Genomic DNA, 21034 nt, shown 5'->3' with positions numbered 1-21034 from the left:
AAGAAATAGCAAAAAAGACAAAAAAAAAAAGACAAAAAAAATATATTTAAGTTAGTGAATGTAATCAACTTATTCTCTTTTTTCCTCTTTTTTTTTTTTTAATTTGCTTTTTACGGCCTCAACAGTGGCATATGGAGATTCTCAGGGAGGGGTGGAATTGGAGCTACAGCCGCTGCCAGCCTACACCACAGCCACAGCAACACCGGATCCTTAACCCACTAAGCAAGGCCAGGGATCAAACCTGCATCCTCACGGATCCTAATCAGATTTGTTAACCGCTGAGCCACAAAGGGAACTCATCTCTGTTTTTTTATCCAACCAAATAACGTCTTTAGGAATGAAAGCAGCTAACGTTGCTTATTTATTTGTTATTTTATTCAGTCTTTGCTTTTTTTTATTCTGAGACTCTTTCAGTCTTTGTTTCCCAAATGAACATGAACAATACTTGTCTCTGCAGATCTATATAGATATTGATTTCCAAACCTAGAGGACTCCTCCCAGGAATAAGAAGGGTCACTGGGATGGAAGACAGAATAACCACGCGAGTCAATGTGTCAGGGACGCTCCTAATGTTTCAGAGGCATTGTCATTCCATCCCCACAGTAACTCTGAGAGGCAAGTGCTGCCCCAGACCAGAGAAATGAAACAGAACTGCCCAAGAGCACACAGCAGAGCAGATTCCACAGCCCGTGTTTATACTGTTACATCCTTGCTCATTGAGTTCCTCTTTAACGTGGGAACATTTCCTGCCGCAAAGAAGTGAGTCAAGAGATGACTCAAGTAGGGCATTAATGGTTAAATTGAGGCGCTTCCCACATCCTAGACCCGCACTGTGAAACGGACTCCACAGGCATGATCATTGAAATCCCCCATTTCAGGGACGAGGGAACAGATTTTAGGTAATTTGCCCAAAGTCACACAGCTAAGAAGCAGAACAGCTGGGACTGTTTGAGTCCAAAGTCCACGCCGCTCTCAACCTCTACACACACCAGGTGTACGCTACACCACACTACACTCGGACAAGGCAGATCCGAATGGGGCGACGTCCGTTCCTCTCCCTAACTTGCCTCCCTGCTCCCCGTCGCAGGATATGCCACATAAGTGAGCTTATGTTCTAGGCTTCTGGACACAGATCTGTTTCCGTCAATGATATGCAAACGCAAGCAAATGTAACTTTCCACATTTGCTGAAAATTCAAATAAACGTCGATGGCGGCGAAAGCGGACGGAGCCCCTCAGCGCTGGGTTCATTCAGAGCCCGCGCTCTCCCAGCCTCGAGACAGGCGGGGGAGGAAGCGGCTCCAGTAAAGTGACAATCGGAGAAGGAAAAGCAGCCTTTCCTCCCGGGGGAGCAGAGGCGGCCCGGCGGGCAGAGGGAACCTGCAGAGGGCGGTTTCTCTCCTCTTTTCCTGTCCCACCCAGTCGGCCAGCCCCCCCACCCCCACTCCCGACCGGCCTCGGCCGCTAACTCCGCGCGTCTCTCCGCCGCTCCCTCACTTCGGTGTCCCCGGCAGGTCCCTGCGACCCCTGCCGTAGCCGCCCCCGTCGAGTTGGGAAGGACGCGCGGAGCGGCGCCCGGCCCTTCGGCGGCAGCCCGTCCGACTGGTAAGGTGAGCACGCGGAGGAGGGGACCTGGGCAGGGCGGGAGGGCCCCGCGAGCCCGCTCGCCCACACTCACACCGCAGCCGCCGCGGCCGCGGCAGGAACCGAAACCGAGAGCGGCCGAGCTCGGGCCTCGGCTGGAGCCTCCCGTCGCGGCCGCTCGGAACCGGTGCCCGGGACGGGCCGCCCTCGGAGCGCAGGGCGAGCGCGGGTAACGCCGGAGGGCTCGGCGCCCGGGCCGGGGCCGGGGCCGGGGAGGGGGCGGGACCGGGGCTCGAGCCCCGACGTCCGCGGACGCGGCCAGGGCCCCGGGGCGCCCGAGTCTCGGTCGGGCCAGGTGGGGGGCGGCCCCGCGGGGGTCGGAACACCGCGTGGACCGCGCAGCCGACGACCGAGGGAGCACTGCGGCCGGAGGGTCGAGCCCCGACAGCGGGTCGTCTCGGGCGGGCCAGAGGGCGAGTAAGGACCCTCCCTCCGCTTCCCGGAGCCGGGGACTCCCCACCCGGCCACGTCCCTGCCCCCGCGCCGGCACCGAGCCTGGGCTGGGGGCCTGCCCTCCCTGCGCTCTCCTGACACCTAGTGGATGGCAGCCCCCAAACTGCGGGCTGGGAGAGAACCAGGTACCTTTCAGCGCGCCTGGGCGCAACTAGGACGCTGCTCATTTTCATTCCTTTACCGAACTTTCTCGGGCCTTGAGAAACCTACTACGGAAACGTGGTGGCCCAGTAAAAGGATCTCGGGGTAGATCGGGAAGGAGGGCAGGAAGATAGAGAAGGGACTCAGGAAAACCGGGCACCAAACGCTTTCCTGAGGTTTGCGAAACCTGCAAGGTTTCCAGTTGTCTTCAGCCCCAGGCATGGACCCGCCCTCCTCATTCTGGCCTTTGTCTCTTCCTACAGATCTGCACCTCCCGTCCACCTGACGCGATGACGAACCTCACAACCGTGCCTTCTCCAGGAGGTAGGTGAAGTCCATTCCCAGTTCAACTCCCCCATCCCCAGCCCCATCCTGGGATCCCCTGAGGCCACAGGCCGGGAGGGAAAATTCCCACCACTCTCCACCTGCCTCCCACCTGAAAAGGTCCTGGGAGGAAGCAGAAGACAACCAGAATACACACTTTAGTGCAGTTTGTATCTCAAGTTTCAGGGACCCAGACTAATTCCCAGCATTACCACTTAGAGCTTTGTGACCTTGAGTGAGTCATCTACCCTCTAAGCTCCAGTCACCTCATTTGTAAAATGGGGTGGAATAGTGCCTATTTTAAGAGGTTATTTGTGAGGATTAAAAGAGATAATCCATGTAAAACACCCAGCACAATGACTCATATTTAGTGAGCACTCCATAACATTGGTTATTATTACTGGGTGCTTGTTAGAAAAACCCACCTATTCCTAGAAAGGAATTCTGCCTACTTTTTTTTTTTTTGGTTTTTAGGGCTGCACCTGAGACATATGGAGGTTCCCAGGATAGGGGTCAAATCAGAGCTACAGCTGCTGGCCTATGCCAGAGCCACAGCAAAGCCAGATCCAAGCCGTGTCTGTGACCTACACCGCAGCTCACAGCAACACCAGATCCTTAACCCACTGAGCGAGGCCAGGGATCAAACCTTCAACCTCATGGTTCCTGGTCGGATTTGTTTCCTCTGTGCCATGATGGGAACTCCAAATTCTGCCTACTTTCTAATTCCACTCCTCCAATGATTCACTCCAGTGTCAAAAACCCCCTGTGCCCCAGAGCTATTGTTACCCGTGTTCCCCAGGCAGGGATCCCCCTCTCTTCCCTTTGGAGATGAGAATGGATTCCCACCTCTCCTTTCCTAACCAAGCCGAGCGGGACAAACCATCAGATATTGATGGTTTTCTTTACGTGTTAGTTAAGGGCGGAACTAACCATAGGTTGGTGTACACACTTTTGTCTTCATGTGCAGTCTCATTTGTCATTAGGGCAAACATTCTCTGCTTTATTGATATGGAAACAGGTGAGTGAGAACCACCACAGGGAAGCCTAAGACAGTGTCCCCTGTAACTGGTGATGCACATAATTCAGATCCTTCTTGTCTGCTGAGAGAAGAAATGAGAGAAATGGGAGTTCCCATCCTGGCTTAGGGGAAACGAATCTGACTAGTATCCAAGAGGACGCAGGTTCGATCCCTGGTCTTGCTTAGTGGGTTAAGGATCCAGTGTTGCCATGAGCTGTGGTATAGGTTGCTGATGTGGCTCGGATCCCATTGCTGTGGCTGAGGTGTAGACCAGCGGCTACAGCTCCAATTCAACCCATAGCCTGGGAACCTCCATATGCCGTGGGTGCAGCCCTAAAAAGACAAAAAGGAAAAAAAAAAAGAAAAGGGAGAAATGGGTAGAAGTCTAGATCGGTCCTACAGGCTTCATGAGTGGAGGAAGGGGATGAAGGATGAGTGAGATTTATACAGGCAAAGACAGGTGCAGCGGGGATTCCAGATAAAAGTGCCACCCCTTGTGAACTACAGAGCCTGCACTTACTCTGGAGGGTACTGGGGGGAGAGGGCAGAGGACTTTCAGAAGAAACCTGCCCGTAGGGAAGAGAGGTGATGCCAGGGCAGCTGAGGAAGTAGGACTTGGGCAAAAGCAGCATTGCTTACAGTCTTCTTTTTCCTTTGTTAAAGTTTACGCTAAAACAAACACATATGCATGCTATTTTGATTTTTTTTGGAGGGGTACATATTTCAGTAGCATTAAGCATTGATTGACTTTCATGTGGTTGTGCAACTATGACCACCATCCATTGTGACCTTTTTCATCTTCCCAAATTGAAACCCTGTATCCATTAAATAATATCTCCTGGAGTTCCCATTGTGGTGCAGTGGTTAATGAATCCGACTAGGAACCATGAGGTTGCAGGTTTGATCCCTGGCCTTGCTCAGTGGGTTAAGGATCCGGCGTTACTATGAGCTGTGGTGTAGGTCGAAGATGCAGCTGGGATCTGGCGTTGCTGTGGCTCTGGCATAGGCCGGTGGCTATAGCTCCGATTAGACCCCTAGCCTGAGAATCTCCATATGCCGCAGGAGTGGCCCAAGAAATGGCAAAAAGACAAAAAAAAAATTAAATTAAATTAAAAAATAAATAATATTTCTTATTCCTCCTCCCCCCTCAGCCTCAGGCTACCACCATTATTCTTCCTACCTGTATTAATTTGACTAGGTACCTAGTATAAGTGGAATCATATAAAATTTTTCCTCTTGTGTCTGGCCTTTTTCACATAGCATAACATCTGCAGGGTTCAGCCACGCTGCAGCATATGTCAGGGTTTCCTGCCTTTTAAGGCTGAATAATATTATGTATATAATAAATACATAATTTTATTTATAATATATAATTAAAATATAAATGAAAACTAAGTAGATATCATTTTAAATATATGATCTATCACATTTTGTTTATTCATTCATCCATCAATAGATGCTTGGGTTGCTTTGGCCTTTTGGCTACCGTGAATAATGCTGTTACGAACATGGATGTATAAATATTTCTTCAAGCGCTTGCTTTCAGTTCTTTTGGGTATATACCCAGAAGTGGAATTACTGGAACATGTGGTAATTCTGTTTAATTTTTTGAGGCACGGCTGTACTCTTTTCCACGGTGGCTGCACCATTTTGCAACATCCCCACCAGTGACGCACGCACGAGGGTTCCAGTTTCTCCACAACACTCGTTACTTTCTGGGTTTTGATAGTAGCTATCCTGATGGGTGTGAAGTATCTCATTGTGGGTTCGATGTACTTTTCCTAATGTTTAGCGATGTTGAGCATCTTTTCATGTGCTTATGGGCATTCTTTGGAGAAATGTCTATTCAAGTCCTTGCCTATTTTTTGTAACTGGCTGGTTTTGTTGTTGTTGAGTTGTATATTTACATTTTTGGTGCAGCAAATGACATGGGTGAAGCTGTATCTAGGACATATCATGCAGTCCCTTACCCACTGGGTCTGAGCAAGCCTGAGTTCAGGTGCAGGAATGGCAGGGTGAGGGCTTATACTTCGAAGGATGGATCCCTGAGGGCCTTGCCTGTCCCTTCTCCACCTCCCCACCTGTGCTCTCTCACGTCCCTTTTCTCCGGTCCGTCTACAGAGATCTCCTACAGGAGGTATCCTTTGGGAGGGCTGAACGTGAGGGCCACATTATGACTCTCATGGGCCCTTGGCATTTTTACCTTTGTGGGCCATTACAAAAGATATGTTGGGAGTTCCTGTCATGGCTCAGTGGTAACAAGCCCAACTAGGATCCATGAGGATGCAGGTTCGATCCCTGGCCTCGTTTAGTGGGTTAAGGATCCAGTGTTGCTGTGAGCTGTGGTGTGGGCTGCAGACTCAGCTCCGATCACTGCTGTGGCTCTGGTGTAGGCCGGCAGCTGTAGCTCCGATTCAACCCCTAGTTTGGGAATTTCCATTTGCTGGGGGTGTGGCCCTAAAAAAACAAAACAAAACAAAAAAGGTATGTTGAAAATTGTGCTTTAACTGTGTTGGTGTAAGGAAGAATATAATGTTACTATAATATAACCATTAATAGTTATATTTATAATGAACAATTGATATAACAATATTATAGTTTTTTTTACCTAAACCTTTAATTTGTATTTATTTATTTATTGTTTTTTTTAGGGCTGAACCCATGGCGTTTGAAAGTTCCCAAGCTAGGGGTCACCACACCCACAGCAACGTGGAATCCAGGCCTCATCTATGACCTACGCATCAGCTCACAGAAATGCTGGGTCCTTAACCCACTGAGCAAAACCAGGGATCGAACCCATGTCCTCATGGATACTAGTGGGTTTGTTACCACTGAGCCACAACAGGAGCTCCTTTTCTGATTTTGAAAGAACCTAAGATCATTAAAAAACATTTTCAGAGTTCCCGTGTCCATGAGGATGTGGGTTCAATCCCTGGCCTCGCTCAGTGGATTAAGGATCCCAGTTGCAATAAGGTGTGGCATAGGTCGAGGATGTGGTTTGGATCTGGCGTCTCTGTGACTGTGTTGTAGGCCAGCAGCTGTAGCGCTGATTCGACCCCTAGCCTGGGAACTTCCATATGCCGCCGGTGCGGCCCTAAAAAGAAAAAAAAAAAAAAAAGGCACTTTCCTGGGCCCCCAGAAGTATTGTGGATGCTAGACATGTTGCCTGCTGTGCCTGGTGCCTAAGTAGCTCTCTTAGAAGGAGAAGGGAGTGGAACTTGGCATTGTGGGCTCTGCCTGCCCACCAAGTAAACCCCATCCTTGCTCCCTCCTAGGCTGTCCTCACTCTGGATGAGATGCTCAGCACCTCTCATCTCACTTCTTTCTGTACACAACCCTGTCAGCACATTTTATGCTCATTTTACAGAAGCAAAAAGTGAGGTTCAGGGAAGTTTAAAAGTTTTCAGTTTGGAGTTCCAGTCGTGGCTCAGTGGGTTATAGGATCTGGCGTTGTTGGAGTTCCCGTTGTGTCGCAGTGGTTACCGAATCCGAATGGGAACCATGAGGTTGCCGGTTCGATCCCTGGCCTTGCTCAGTCGGTTAAGGATCCGATGTTGCCGTGAACTGTGGTGTAGGTCACAGACACGGCTCGGATCCCGCATTGCTGTGGCTGTGGTGTGGGCCTGTGGCTACAGCTCCGATTCGACCCCTAGCCTGGGAACCTCCATATGCTGCGGGAGCAGCCCTAGAAAAGGCAAAAAGACCAAAAAAAAAAATAGGACGGAAGAAAGAAAAAGACATTCTCCCAAGATCATGGGGCTAATAGTGGCAGAGGCAGGATATCAGGATATTGTGCCCAGTCTGATTTACTCCAAAGCCCTTGTTCTTTCCGTCATGGTACACCACCCGCAGTCACTCCACCCCGTGACCAGGGCACACGAAAGAGAAGGAAGGAGAGAGGGACAGAATTCCAGGGCAGGTTCCTCTGGAAAGGAGAACTGGGGGAGTCACCCTTTGCTGGGCGGGGTTAGAGCAAATAAGTAGGTTGGTAGGTGGTGGAGGATCTGATGCCTTAGTGATAAGGGATTTAGCCCAGGAACAAGGGCCGAAAAGAAACTAACCGGCATTTAGGTTTACAAAAAACAAAACAAAACAGGGTGAACGAGCCAAATAGATCTTGAAGTTCATTTGCTGTTGGTTAGGATTTAGGTGGAGCCTCAAATCTCAGATCTTCTTGTGGTCCTCTGCCCCAGGCCTCCCACCTTAAAGAAGATCTGTGCTACAGTCATTCCAAGCCTGGGAAGGAAAACAACAGAGTCACATTCCTTGGTTTGGAAGAGGAGACGGGAGAGCAGTGGGGTAGGAACAGGAGATCATGGGGAGAAAGCTATAAACCATTCCCTCTCTTTTATACCAGGTTTCCTGAATTTAGTTAACTCATGTTATTTCATTGAGCTTTGGCGTAGGTCTCAGACGTGGCTCAGATCCAGTGCTGCCGTGGCTGTGGCGTAGGCCACAGCTGCAGCTCCCTTTAGACCCCTGGCCTAAGAACTTTCATTTGCTCAAGTGCGGCTATAAAAAGAAAAAAACAAACAAAAGCAATTACAGGGAAGTTCCTTGGTGGTCTAGTGGTTAGGATTCAGCACTTTCATCGATGCAGCCCTAGTCTGGTTCTTGGTCTGGAAACTGAGATCACACATCAAGCCGCTGTACACTGTGGCTGAAAAAGCCCCTAAAACCCATTACATGCCCCTCAGGGACTCACTTTCTAGACTTTTCGTGTGTGTGTGTGTGTGTGTGTGTGTGTTTTAATTTACTTTTTTTTACAAACATATAATCATATTTACACATACTGCCTTACCAATTTGCTTTATTCATCTAACTACATGTTCTGTTCCAGTAATTGTAGTTCCACCCCATTCTTTTTAACAACTATATACTGTTTCCAGAACGCACACCCTGTCATTTATTTAGTCTTTCCTCTGCTGATGGACATTCAGATATGTGTCACTCTTGCAAACAGTGCCAGTGAACGCCCTTTCTACCCTGCTGTAACACTCTGAGAACCAAGCCCCATGGACACGTCAACAAAATGTTTAGCTGGAGGCAGAGGAGGGATGGTTCCAGAAGTTGGAGAGTTGGTAGTTGTGGTGGAAAGAACCTTAGATGAGGAGACGGATTTGAAGCCTGACTCTCCAGGTGGAGAGGTTGGGGCTGGTTGATGAAGCTTGCTGAGCTCCTCAGCTTTTTGGCTTGGATGGAATGATAATACATCCCATTTGGGGGCGGAGGGAGTTGAGATAAGATAATGTATGTTTTGCAAACTGTGAATCACAAATGCCGTTCTAATACTTGAAGCCTGCAGGCTCTAGCTCATTAACTCAGACATGCTATGTGACCTTTAGTCCGAGAAAACTCTTCTGTGTAGAGTGGCGTTCAAATTTTGGATTTAATAGACATTTTATTTTGGAGTTATTTATCTTCGTGGCCACAGGCATGGCATATGGAAGTTCCCTGGCCAGGGACTGAAGCTGAGCCACAGCTGCAACCTGAGCTGCAGCTGCAGCAATGTCAGATCCTTTAACCCACTTTGCTGGGCCAGGGATGGAACCTGCACCTCCACAGTGACCTGAGCGGCTGCAGTCGGATTCTTAACCCAGTGCACCACAACGGGAACTCTGGAATAATTTGAGATTTATAGAAAAGCTGCAGAAATAGTACAGAGGGTTCTGTATACCTTTCAGCCACATTCCTTGAATGTCATTTGGGACATTTCATATCATTGCAAATGACCTCAGTGCATTTGTGAAGAACAGGAAATTAACATTGGAACGATAGTGGTAACTAAACTACCAACTTCATCGAGATGTCACCAGTTGGAAGATTTGATTTTGAAGAGAATTCTGATAGAACACTTTCGATTGATAAAAATCCTAACATTAAGGCTGAGAAAGGTCCTGAGGGTCAGCTAGTTCAGTTACCCGTTCTGTGCTGGAATTCTCTCTCCAGTTCCCCATGAAGTGTCTGCCCGGTCTTGTGCTTCGTTCTCTGGGGGAGTCACCTGTCTCCCATTAGTTGCTGCCCTTGGTCCTCTTATACAGGTCATCATTGACATAGCGATGGCATTCAAGTCCTAGCCCCTGGCCCGGACTGAGTTTTCACTCTGGGCTTTCTCTTGCAAGCTTTCTTTATCAGATGTGGTTTCCAAGCCATTTGCTCTGTAGGCTCCTCAGCTCAAAATTGTGACACCCAGATGCAACTCAGTGGTCTAGGACGGCTGCACTGTTAATTCCGTCATTAGAGACCCTGTTTAAATATATGGTGCCTAAGATGACAGCAATATTTAATGTTTTTAGGATTATAAAAGTAATTATCATCATTAAGATATTTGGGGAGTTCCCATTTATGGCGCAGCGGAAATGAATCTGACTAGGAACCATGAGGTTGCGGGTTCAATCCCTGGCCTCATACAGTGGGTTAAGGATCTGGTGTTGCCATGAGCTGTGGTGTATGTCGAAGATGTGGTTCAGATCCTGCGTTGCTGTGGCTCTGGCGTAGGCTGGCAGCTACAGCTCCGATTCGACCCCTAGCCTGGGAACCCCCATATGTCGCAGGTGTGGCCCTAACAGGCCAAAAAAAAAAAAAAAAAAAGTGAGAAATTTGGAAGATTGGAATTCCTGTTGTGGCTCAGCAGGTTAAGAACCCAACAGGATATCTGTAAGGATGCAGGTTCAATCCCTGCCCTCACTCAGTGGGTTAAGGATCTGAAGTTGCAGCAAGCATAGGTCACAGATACAGCTCAGATCTGGCATTGCTGTGGCTGTGGCGTAGGCTGGAACCTCGATGTGTACCTCAGGGGCGGCCCTAAAAAGCAGAAAAAAAGACCAAAAAAAAAAAAAAAAAAGCCAGAGTCATTACCATAAGGGAAAAATGATATTATTGGACTTTCTCGTACCTGTCTTGTGATTTGATATTCTGATTTTGAATTACACAAAGGCCTTGACTTGGCCCTGGCATGGTCTGACATACTAATATCAGTTTGAAAAGAATTAAGGTCAGATCCCAGTGGAAGCTCTGTTTAGACTGGCATCACTCCATTCCTCGAGTGACTACCCCGTAGCAACACCAGATCCCCATCCCACTGAGCGAAGCCAGGGATCAAACCCGCATCCTCATGGATAGTAGTCGGGTTCGTTTCTGCTGTGCTGCAACAGGAACTCCCTTTCCCTTTTTTTCTGGAACCCAGTATAAACCAGGAGCACCTGGAGTACTCAGCACCTCACCAAGCTTCTCTTATCAAGGTCACTCATGACCTCTACATGGCAAAACCCAGTGGTCCTCATACTTGGTCTGTGTGGCTGCTACTCAGCCTCCTTTGCTGCTGTTTCCTGCCTGGGCTCAGTCCTTGGCTCTCTTTATCTTTACTTATGATCTCTTCCAGCCTCATGGTTGTAAGTTTACTAACCTTTTTTTTTTTTTTTTTTTTTTTTTTGGCTGCACCTGTGACATATAGAAGTTCCTAGGCCAAAGATCAATCCCACGTCACAGCAATGGCCCAAGCTGCTGCAGTGACAACCAGATCCTTAACCTGCTGCTGTGCCACAAAAGGACTCCAGTATACTGACTTTTTAAATCTCTAGTCCAGGAGTTCCCATCAGTGTTAACAAACCACTGGTATCTGTGAGGATTCGGGTTCAATCCCTGGCCTTGCCAAGTGGGTTAAGGATCCGGCGTAGCCGTGAGCTCTGGTGCAGGTTGAAGACGCCGCTCAGATCTGGTATTGCTGTGGCTGTTGCGTAGGCCAGCAGCTGCAGCTCTGATTCAGCCCTTAGCCTAGGAACTTCCATATGCTGCAGGTGCGGCCCTAAAAAGATGAATCAATCAATCTCCAATCCAGACCTCTTCCCCTAATTCCAGTCTTTTTTTTTTTTAATGGCCGCACCCATATCATATGGACGTTCCTGGGCCATGAATTGAATCCGAGCCCCAGCTGTGATCTGTGCTGCAGCTGTGGCAACACCAGATCCTTTAACCCACACCTCCATAGTGACCCAAGCTGCTGCAGTCAGATTCTTAATCCATGGTGCCACAGAGGGAACTCCCCAAATTCCAGTCTTATTGTCTGCAGTCATGTCCAGAATGGAACTCTGGACTTTCCCATCTGAATCTCTTCCTCTTGCAGCCTCTCATCTCAGTTTAACTTCAGGCCTTCTCTCTCTCCAGTTACTCAGGCCCTAAACCATGGTGTCATCCTGGACTCCACCCCGCATCCTATCAGTCTTTTTTTTTTTTTTTCCTCCCCCTTTTCAGGGCTATACATGTGGCATATGGAGGTTCTAGGCTAAGGGTTGAATCAGAGATGCAGCTGCCGGCCTACACCACAGCCACAGCAACATAGGATCCAAGCCACTAAGTGTTGAGTGGAAATTGCTTCACTATTTTTTTGGCCACACCCACAGCATGCAGAAGTCCCTGGGCCAGGGATCAAACCTGTGCCACAGCTGTAACCAGAGCCACAGCAATAACAACACTGATCCTTAACCCTCTGAGCCACCAGGGAACCCCAGCAATGTATTATTTCTTACAAATCTGAGAGTTGGCCGGGCAATCTGCAGGCTTTGCCTGTGCTCACTTAGGCAGCTGCAGTCTGCCGGAAGGTCTGCTGGGCCAAAGGTCCAAGGTGACCTCCCACACACGTCTAGTGGTTGCTACAGGATGTCAGCTGAGCCTGAGGTGCCTGTTTTCCTCAATGGTCTCTCATCCTCCATGGGAAAGATTGGGCTTCCTCACAACATGGGGGCCTCAACGTTTCAAAAGTGCAGTCTTTGGAATTTCAGACCCCATCCTGGACTTACTGAATCAGAATCTGCCTTTTAACAAGCTCCCTAAGAGATTCTTTTTTCTTTTTCTTTTTTTATCTTTTTAAGGCTGCACCCTCGGCATATGAAGGTTCCCAGGCTGTAGCCACTAGCCTGTAGCACAGCCACAGCAGTACAGAATCTGAACCGTATCTGTGACCTACAGCACCGTTCGCGGCAACGCTGGATCCTTAACCCACTGAGTGGGGCCAAGGATCGAACCCGTGTCCTCATGGATACTAGTCAGATTTGTTAACCACTAAGCCATGATGGGAACTCCTCCCTAGGAGATTCCTATGTACTCCAATATTTGAGAATCATCACTTTAAAATAAAATCCAGGAGGGAGTTGCCATCTAACCCTCACCATCCACAGGTCTTTACTCAAAAGGACCCTCCCCATCCACCCCCATCACATCCCAACTCCCTATCCCCCTTCTTGCTTTTATTTTTTACATAGCACTAACCAACATCTAATGTGGTATATCTTTTACTTTTTAATTTTTTTATTTATTTTATTTTATTTTTGTCTTTTTGCCATTTCTTGGGCCACTCCTGCGGCACATGGAGATTCCCAGGCTAGGGGTCTAATCGGAGCTGTAGCCACCGGCCTACACCAGAGCCGCAGCAACACAGGATCCGAGCTGCATCTGCGACCTACACCACAGCTCACGGCAATGCTGGATCCTTTAACCCACTGAGCAAGGGCAGGGATCGAACCCGCAACCTCATGGTTCCTAGTCGGATTCGTTAACCACTGAGCCACAATGGGAGCCACGACAGGAACTCCCGAAAGTTTTTGTTTTTGTTTTTTTTCAATTGTGGTAAAATTATAAAATTTTTTTTTAATTATAAAATTTTAAAGAATACTGTTCCGAGGCATTAAGTACATTCACGTTGTTTTGCCAAGATCACCACCATCTACCTCTAGAACTTTTTCATCACCCCAGACTGAAACTTTGTACTCATTAAACAGTAACTTCCCATTCCTCCGCCCTCCTCCTAACCACTTCCTATCTCTATGAACTGACCTACACCACACCTTATGGCAAAGCCGGATCCTGGACCCACTGAGCGAGGCGAGGGATTGAACCTGCATCCTCATGGGTACTAGTCAAGTTCGTTTCCTCTGCACCACCACAGGAACTCCCATCTAAGTTTTTAAGGAACGGTGAAGGCATAAGTTTTTGCCCGTTGTATTTATCGATCTATGCCCAGGACCCAGAACAGAACCTGGTGCAAAGTACATACTCCATAAATACTTGTAGAATTACCTTTTAATTTCTCTGTCTAGGAACCTGGAACCATAGTCTAAAAAGGCTGTGTGGCTTGTCTGACCCAGCTTGCTCCTAGTGGCCCCATACTAACTCCTAATGCTTGCTGTTTCAAGTTCAGGAACCCCAAAGCATTCCCTTATAACTTGTTCTGGCGTTTTGCTGGAGAACGATACCCATTTCAATGGTCATTTACAGAAGCCACCTTCTTTCTGTGGCCCTTCAGGGTCCCAGCCCCGCTCTCTCTCAGAAGCTCCTATATCACCAGTAGTGATCCCATTTACGTGTTCTTCAGTGCCCTGGATCCATGTATGTATAAAAAATATTTAGGAGTTCCCATCGTGGCGCAGTGGTTAGTGAATCCAACTAGGAACCATGAGGTTGCAGGTTCGATCCCTGGCCTTGCTCAGTGGCTTAAGGATCCGGTGTTGCCGTGAGCTATGGTGTAGGTTGCAGATGCGGCTCGGATCCCGCATTGCTGTGGCTCTGGCGTAGGCCGGTGGCTACAGCTCCGATTAGACCCCTAGCCTGGGAATCTCCATGTGCCGCCGGAGAGGCCCTAGATACGTCAAAAAGAAAAAATATATATTTTTGGGTGCCGTGCCCACAGCATGTGGAAGTTCCCAGGGCAGGGATCGAACCCTTCCACAGAGACCTGAGCAGCTGCAGTGACAACAACGGATCCTTAACCCACTGTGCCAGAAGAGAGCTCCCTGGATCCCCTTTAGATTAGCCTGGTGCTTTCTGGGTCGCATCCCTTCTCTTGAGCTCACCTCCCCATGTTACCCAGGCTCCTGCTATTCCTTTAGAGCAAAACCCATTCTCCTTGATAGAACACAGAGGCAAAACGGGCTGAGAGAGTTCTGCTTTCTCTACCACTTCCAGCCTCTCAGCTTTGCGCCCAGACAAGAGAGCCTAGTCCATTTTTTTGATTTTGCTCCAAATGTAACACATTTTAAATTGTCCTTCCAATGTGTTTGCCAACTTGAGCTGTTTAGTGCTTCCTGACACTCTTCTTCTCAGTTTCTGCTGTTAACCTTTATGTGCATTTTTGGAAAGGTTCACATTCTGAAATCACATTACTGGAAACGGGCTTACAGGAAAAACAGGACTGGGACAAAACACTCAAAACTTAGGAACTTTGTAACAAGAAGTGTAAAAATATAGCAACAATCTCAGTTAAAATCACCAACATTTGAAGCAAATCCCTATCCATCCTAGACCCCCCTGTGCCCTGGGAGCATGCTTCCTTCCTTAAGAAGTAGGTTCCAGGAGTTCCCGTCATGGCTCAGTGGTTAATGAATCCGACTAGGAACCATGAGGTTGCAGGTTCGATCCCTGGCCTTGCTCAGTGGGTTGAGGATCCTGCGTTGCCATGAGCTGTGGTGTAGGTCACAGATTCGGCTCAGATCTGGCATTGCTGTGGCTCCGGCGTAGGCCAGCAGCTGCAGCTCCAATTTGACCCCTAGCCTGGGAACCTCCATACGCTGTGGGTGCTTCCCTGGAAAAGACAAAAAGAAAAGAAAGAAGTAGGTCTCAGAGAGCCTTCACTTCCAACAGAGACCATTTTCATCAAAAATAAAAATCTGATGTAGGCTCTGCCTTCTTCCAGTGTTTTTGTACAGAGGTAAATGTCTTTGTACCTCTTTCATTTGTACTTACTGCTTCACCAGATGGCGTAATGTAAGTGGAAACCAACTGATGACTACATCCAAGGAAGGGAAATGTAGTGAACTTTATGTTTCTTAAGATCTTTCTAGGAGTTCCACATGGCACAGTGGAATAGGGATCTGGTGTTGTACTGCCGTGGCTTGGGCCACTGCTGTGACGTGGGTTTGATCCCTGGCCTGGGAACTTTCACATGCCATGGACACGGCCAAAAAAAAAAAATCTTCCTATATTGCTGAAATGTACTCCTTAGTTGTAGAAAGCTTGCCGCTGATCCTATCAAACCTTAAAGCTAGGGAAGTGGCACATGAATTGACTTGTCTGACTTCATTCCCTGTTCACCAGGCACTTGTGGGCAGATTCATGTTAAAGAAACATTCTTTGTAGTCTGTATTTGTTTGTGGTCTTCTGGTTTTTCTTCTGCATCTGTCCATGTCTTTTAAAACCTCACACTTTTGGAAAGCTTGTTGTACTGTTGCATAGTTATCTTTCATTACTCTTCCTCTTTTTTTTTTGGCTGCGCCTACAGCATGCAGAAGTTCTGGGCCAGGAATCAAACTCACGTCACAGCTGTAACCAGAGCCACAACAGTGGAAATGCTGTATCCTTAAGCCTCTGAGCCACCAGGGAACGGCCTCATTACTTCTTCCTCTTTCCCTGTTGGACAAAAAGAAAAAGACAGTGGTAGGAAGGTTTAGTATAAATACCTTCTTGGGCTTTGGAGGGGGTGGTCCTGGATTCAGATCTTAGCACCATCCACTGTTTTTTTGTTTTGGTTTTTGGTTTTTGGTTTTTGTTTTTTGCCTTTTCTAGGACTGCAACAACAGCATATGGAGGTTCCCAGGCTAGGGGTCTAATCGGAGTTGTAGCCACTGGCCTATACCAGAGCCACAGCAACGCCAGATCTGAGCCGCATCTGTGACCTACACCACAGCTCACGGCAACGCCGGATGTTCAACCCACTGAGCAAGGCCAGGGATCGAACCTGCAACCTTATGGTTCCTAGTCAGATTCATTGACCACTGAGCCACGATGGGAACTCCCATCCACTGTTCCTTACTGTGTAGTATGAGGCATGTCACTTATCTCTCCCAAGGCCTCTGGATCCACATGAACAATTAAAAACACCTACTCTGAAGTGATTGGTGTTCTAGGGATTAGTAATTAAATGTAGAAAGTGCCCAGCACAGAGCAGGGACGTAGCAAATGGCAGCTGTTATAATTGGGATCATTTGCAGAATTTCCTAACTACAAATCATCTTCCCTCCTGGATTCTTTTTCTGGGAACTCGTATATTATCTGTCCTCCGAACTCACTAGAATTTAGCTCCATGGTCAGGTCCCTGATGGACTTCATCCCTGCTGCTTTCCTGGCATCTATAACAGTGCCTCTAGCACGTGATAGGTGCAAAGGAAATTGTTATTGATTAATTGACCTGAATCTTACTCATCTTCATATTGACAATTCTATGCATAGGTTATTCTTCTCTGTACTTTGTATATATATATATATATTTATTTATTTATTTATTTTTGTCTTTTTGCCATTTTTTGGACCGCTCCTGCAGCATATGGAGGTTCCCAGGCTAGGGGTCTAATCGGAGCTGTAGCCACTGGCCTACGCCAGAGCCACAGCAACGCGGGATCCGAGCCGCGTCTCAACTTACACCACAGCTCACAGCAACGCCGGATCGTTAACCCACTGAGCAAGGGCAGGGATCGAACCCGCAACCTCATGGTTCCTAGTCGGATTCGTTAACCACTGCGCCACGACGGGAACTCCCTTTGTATATTTAAGTTCTCAATTGTTTAAGAATGACAAAACTGGAGTTTCTGCTGTGGCACAGGGGGTTAGGAATCAGACTGCAGTGGCTGGGCTTGCTGTGAAGGCACAGGTTCCATCTCTCATGCAGTGGGTTAAAGGGTCCAACTGGGAACTCTATCTAGTCACTTATGATGGAGCATGATAATGTGAGAAAAAGAATATATATAGGTATGTGTACTGGGTCACCTTGCTGTACAGTAGAAAGTTAAGAGAACACTAAACCAGCCATACTGGAAAACATAAAAATCATTCAAATTACAAAACCACACACACACAAAAAAAGGATCCAGCGTTGCTGCAGCTGCAGCTCAGATTCAATCCCTGGCCCAGGAACTTCCATAAGCTGTGGGTGTGGCCATTAAAAAAGGGAGGAAGGAGAGAGAGAGAGAGAGAGAGAGAGAGAGAGGCAAAATTGAGAGCAACTGTGCAGAACTCTGAATCAGCGGTGGGAAGAAGGCGTGCAGCCCTGGGAGGTCTGGGGAGGAAAGCCCGCGTGCTGAGGGGCAGCACTCTGAGGCAGTGATCAGATGGATAAACTTCAAGACTTGTCTTTGATGGAAGTCACAGTACAATCTCAGAAGTGACATCCCATCACTTTGCTGTGTTCTTTTTATTAGAAGCAAGACACTAGGTCCAGCCAGCACACAGGGACAGGGGCTTCAACTGTTACTGAACTCAGATCCAGGTGCTGACCCCTCTCAAAAGCCAGTACTCGAAAGGCACTTGTTGGTAGAAAGAAAAGTTTATTTTATTCTGGAGGCTGGCACCCAGGGGACTCATGTCCAAAGGCCAACTCCACACTGTTGATCAGTGGACAAGATATTTTATTTTTATTATGTATGTATGTATTTATTTATAGCCACACCTGTGGCATGTGGAAGTTCCCAGGCTAGGGGTCCAGTTGGAGCTGCAGTTGCCAGCCTACACCACAGCCGCAGCAAGGCCGGATCCTTAACCCACTGAGCAGGGCCAGGGATCGAACTTGTATCCTCATGATATTAGTCAGATTCTTAACCCACTGTGCCATAACGGGAACTCCAGTGACAAGAGCTTTTAAAGGGGAGATTCAAGGGTGTATAGCCAGAGGGAGGGGGCTGCACACAGAACAGCATAGTCAGGTCTGACAGTCATGCAGTGGTCTGATCAGCTTCATCTTGGTTTTTTGCTTTGTTTTGTTTTGTTTTTGTCTTTTTGTCTTTTCCAGGGACGCACCCGCGGCATATGGAGGTTCCCAGGCTAGGGGTCTAATTGGAGCTGTAGCTACCGGCCTACACCAGAGCCACAGCAACGCCAGATCCTTAACCCACTGAGCAAGGCCAGGGATCGAACCTGCAACCTCATGGTTCCTAGTCAGATTCCTTAACCACTGAGCCACGACAGGAACTCCCAAGAGTCCATTCTCTTAACCACTATATTAGGCAGAGAGAAATCCATCAAAATGTTCATTGTCTTTGGGGGGCGTTTGTTTTCTCCTCTGTTCTCTGGGTTTTTCTATACAGATGTACTATAGGTGTTAAACGCTAAATTTTTGAATAGGGAAGAAGGTGGGGTCATGCAGTTGAAGGACACACGTGTTTTAGAGCAAAAGAATTTACCCCAATTTCTTTTCCACTTTGCTAAATTTTCAGAACTGATGAGCAGCCCAATTCTACGGCCCACTGAGGCCCCGTCCCCAGAAGCTGAAGCCAGCACAGCACTCATTGCAGGTAACAATGGCTCTGAGCCAAATCCAAGGGGTCTTCTGAGCTCAGGGGCTGTCTTGCACCAGAAAACCAATGCGATGAACTAGGACTCCCTCTACAGAAAAGCATCACACATTAGAGGCCAAATCCATTAATGGGCTTGTTTTGGCATGTAGGTTGTGCCACACACACACACACACCCACACACACACACACACACACCCACACCCAGGTTATAAAAGACTCCTACAGGCTTCAGGTCAAGAGGCACTGCTGAAAAAAAAAAAAAAAAAAGAGGCACTGCTGGTAAATTATAGGTTGGGAGGTGGCCACAAATAGGTACGGTACGTCTGGGCACAACAGTCGCGTGTAGGGATGTGGATATGTGTGGTCTGTTGAGTGGGAGAGAGAGGATGGGAGGGATCAGAAAACCATACAGGAGGCGATGGATTTAAAAACCCTTCTTGGAGTTCCCGTCGTGGCGCAGTGGTTAACCAATCCGACTAGGAACCATGAGGTGGCGGGTGCGGTCCCTGCCCTTGCTCAGTGGGTTAACGATCCATCGTTGCTGTGAGCTGTGGTGTAGGTTGCAGGCGCGGCTTGGGTCCAGCGTTGCTGTGGCTCTGGCGTAGGCCGGCAGCTACAGCTCCGATTCGACCCCTAGCCTGGGAACCTCCATATGCCGCGGGAACGGCCCAATAAATAGCAAAAAGACAAAAAGACAAAAAGACAAAAAATAAAAAAAATTAAAAAAAAAAATAAAAGCCCTTCTTGTTGGAGTTCCCGTCATGGTGCAGCAGAAACGAATCCAACCAGGAACCATGAGGTTGAGGGTTTGATCCCTGGCCTCGCTCAGTGGGTTAAGGATCCGGCATTGCCATGAGCTGTGGTGTAGGTCACACACACGGCTTAGATCCCATGTTGCTGTGGCTGTGGCATAGGCCAGTGGCTACAGCTCCGATTGGACCCCTAGCCTGAGAACCTCCATATGCTGCAGGTGTGGACAAAAGAAAAACAAAACAAAACAAAACAAAAAAAAAACCTTCCTGTTGGGATAAGCTATTTCCTATTTCCCTTCTATCATAATCAGCAGGAACTGATTGAGAGGGAGCTCAGTTTTGTCACAAATCAAAAGCCTGGTGTCCTTAACTTAAAAGACTCCAGATATCATGTAGCAGGAAGTCGGGCTTGGTGGGAGGACACAGCTTTGGGAGTGGATGCTTGTTAACCTTAGCAGGAGGGTCCGCCTGAAGGAGGCAGAGGACCCCGTAAGGAACTGAGCCGTCATCCGTCCTGACTGCCCTTCCCCTCCTTTCCCAGTTGTCATCACCGTGGTCTTCCTCACCCTGCTCTCTGTCGTGGTCCTGATCTTCTTTTACCTGTACAAGAACAAAGGCAGCTACGTCACCTACGAACCTGCCGAAGGCGAGCCCGGCGCCGTCCTCCAGATGGAGAGTAACTCCGCCAAGGGCAAGGAGAAGGAGGAATACTTCATCTAATGGTTCCCGGGCCCCAAGGAGCTCATCCAGGCTCCAGTGCTGACACACTATTTATTAGGTGAGAGTTTTATCTGAAACCGATGAGAAGCATCCATCGCTGTGGGCAGACCGGAGCTCCTTCCAGGACCCAGGCCCAAATGCCAGCATCACAGACGCCAGGGCCCAGAGACCCGGAGAAAGCGGCTCACGAAGTCTCGAGTCAGACCTTTGTCATACAGCTGGTGTTTGTGATTGAGCGACGAGGTGGAGCCGTACCAGGCAGCCACCGGGTACTGCCTGGCCATCGTCACTTTCTCCACAGCTCAGAGGGAAGGAGAGTTGGGGGTCACTGGTTGCTCCTGCGTTCCCTACCTGGTCACCTAGCGACAGCCCGAGTGCAAATAGTGTCCCCTGGAAGCTCCTCCCAGAGGCCGGAGCCCACAGTGAAAGGCCAGGCCGGGAGGGGCAGGAGGGCCGTGAAGACGTCACTGCTGAAGGGGCGGGCCACCTCCCTTAACCTGAGCCCTTCCTTCCCACAGTCCCCGGCAACCCAGACGTAGGCTGTTTTTATCGGAATTAAAAATTTTCATTGATACAGAAATCAGATTCTCATATACAAGAACTAACGACCTTCACGTTTTGACTTAGCCCTGCTCAAACTTTTTGACATTTCCTCTTGCTAATTCCTCTGCCTATGTTCTCTCCCTTGCCAAAAAGAGCCTTAGGGAAGTT

At 48.4% G+C, this 21034-nt stretch overlaps 1 protein-coding gene and 1 long non-coding RNA gene across 5 annotated transcripts in view; one reads left to right on the top strand and one right to left on the bottom strand.

The window, feature by feature from the left end:
• The window catches only part of LOC146403181 (uncharacterized), a 329068-nt gene that overhangs the window by 228407 nt on the left and 79627 nt on the right, over positions 1 to 21034 (bottom strand). The gene's annotated exons all lie outside the window — the stretch shown is intronic.
• Positions 1443 to 20903, top strand: SMAGP (small cell adhesion glycoprotein). Of its 4 annotated transcripts, none has more exons than XM_084955712.1 (4): positions 1443 to 1604; positions 2501 to 2561; positions 18771 to 18848; positions 20145 to 20903. In XM_084955712.1, exons 2-4 carry the CDS (start codon positions 2528 to 2530, stop codon positions 20321 to 20323), a joined length of 291 nt encoding a protein of 96 aa, XP_084811838.1. In that variant the 5' UTR covers positions 1443 to 1604; positions 2501 to 2527; the 3' UTR covers positions 20324 to 20903. The 4 variants fall into 4 exon arrangements, with proteins under 4 accessions (XP_084811838.1, XP_084811837.1, XP_020937379.1 ...); XM_084955711.1 differs by having other exon boundaries at positions 1443 to 1609; XM_021081720.2 differs by lacking the exon at positions 1443 to 1604 and adding an exon at positions 1672 to 1812.

Source organism: Sus scrofa, chromosome 5 (genome assembly GCF_054392235.1).
Source record: "Sus scrofa isolate SSC_HxYL_T2T_F1_AM1 chromosome 5, Sscrofa_HxYL_maternal_Yorkshire_Landrace_v2.0, whole genome shotgun sequence".
Lineage (NCBI taxonomy): Eukaryota > Metazoa > Chordata > Mammalia > Artiodactyla > Suidae > Sus > Sus scrofa.
Note: the sequence above shows the minus strand (reverse complement) of the source record. Positions and strands in the feature narration are given on the sequence as shown.

What these genes read in the sequence shown, in the direction of transcription:
- SMAGP (XM_084955712.1), top strand. Translation starts at nt 2,528, where the DNA reads ATGACGAACCTCACAACCGTGCCTTCTCCAGGAG. An exon ending in AACCGTGCCTTCTCCAGGAG is followed by an intron (nt 2,562 to 18,770) that starts GTAGGTGAAGTC and finishes CTAAATTTTCAG; the next exon opens with AACTGATGAGCAGCCCAATT. An exon ending in CAGCACAGCACTCATTGCAG is followed by an intron (nt 18,849 to 20,144) that starts GTAACAATGGCT and finishes CTCCTTTCCCAG; the next exon opens with TTGTCATCACCGTGGTCTTC.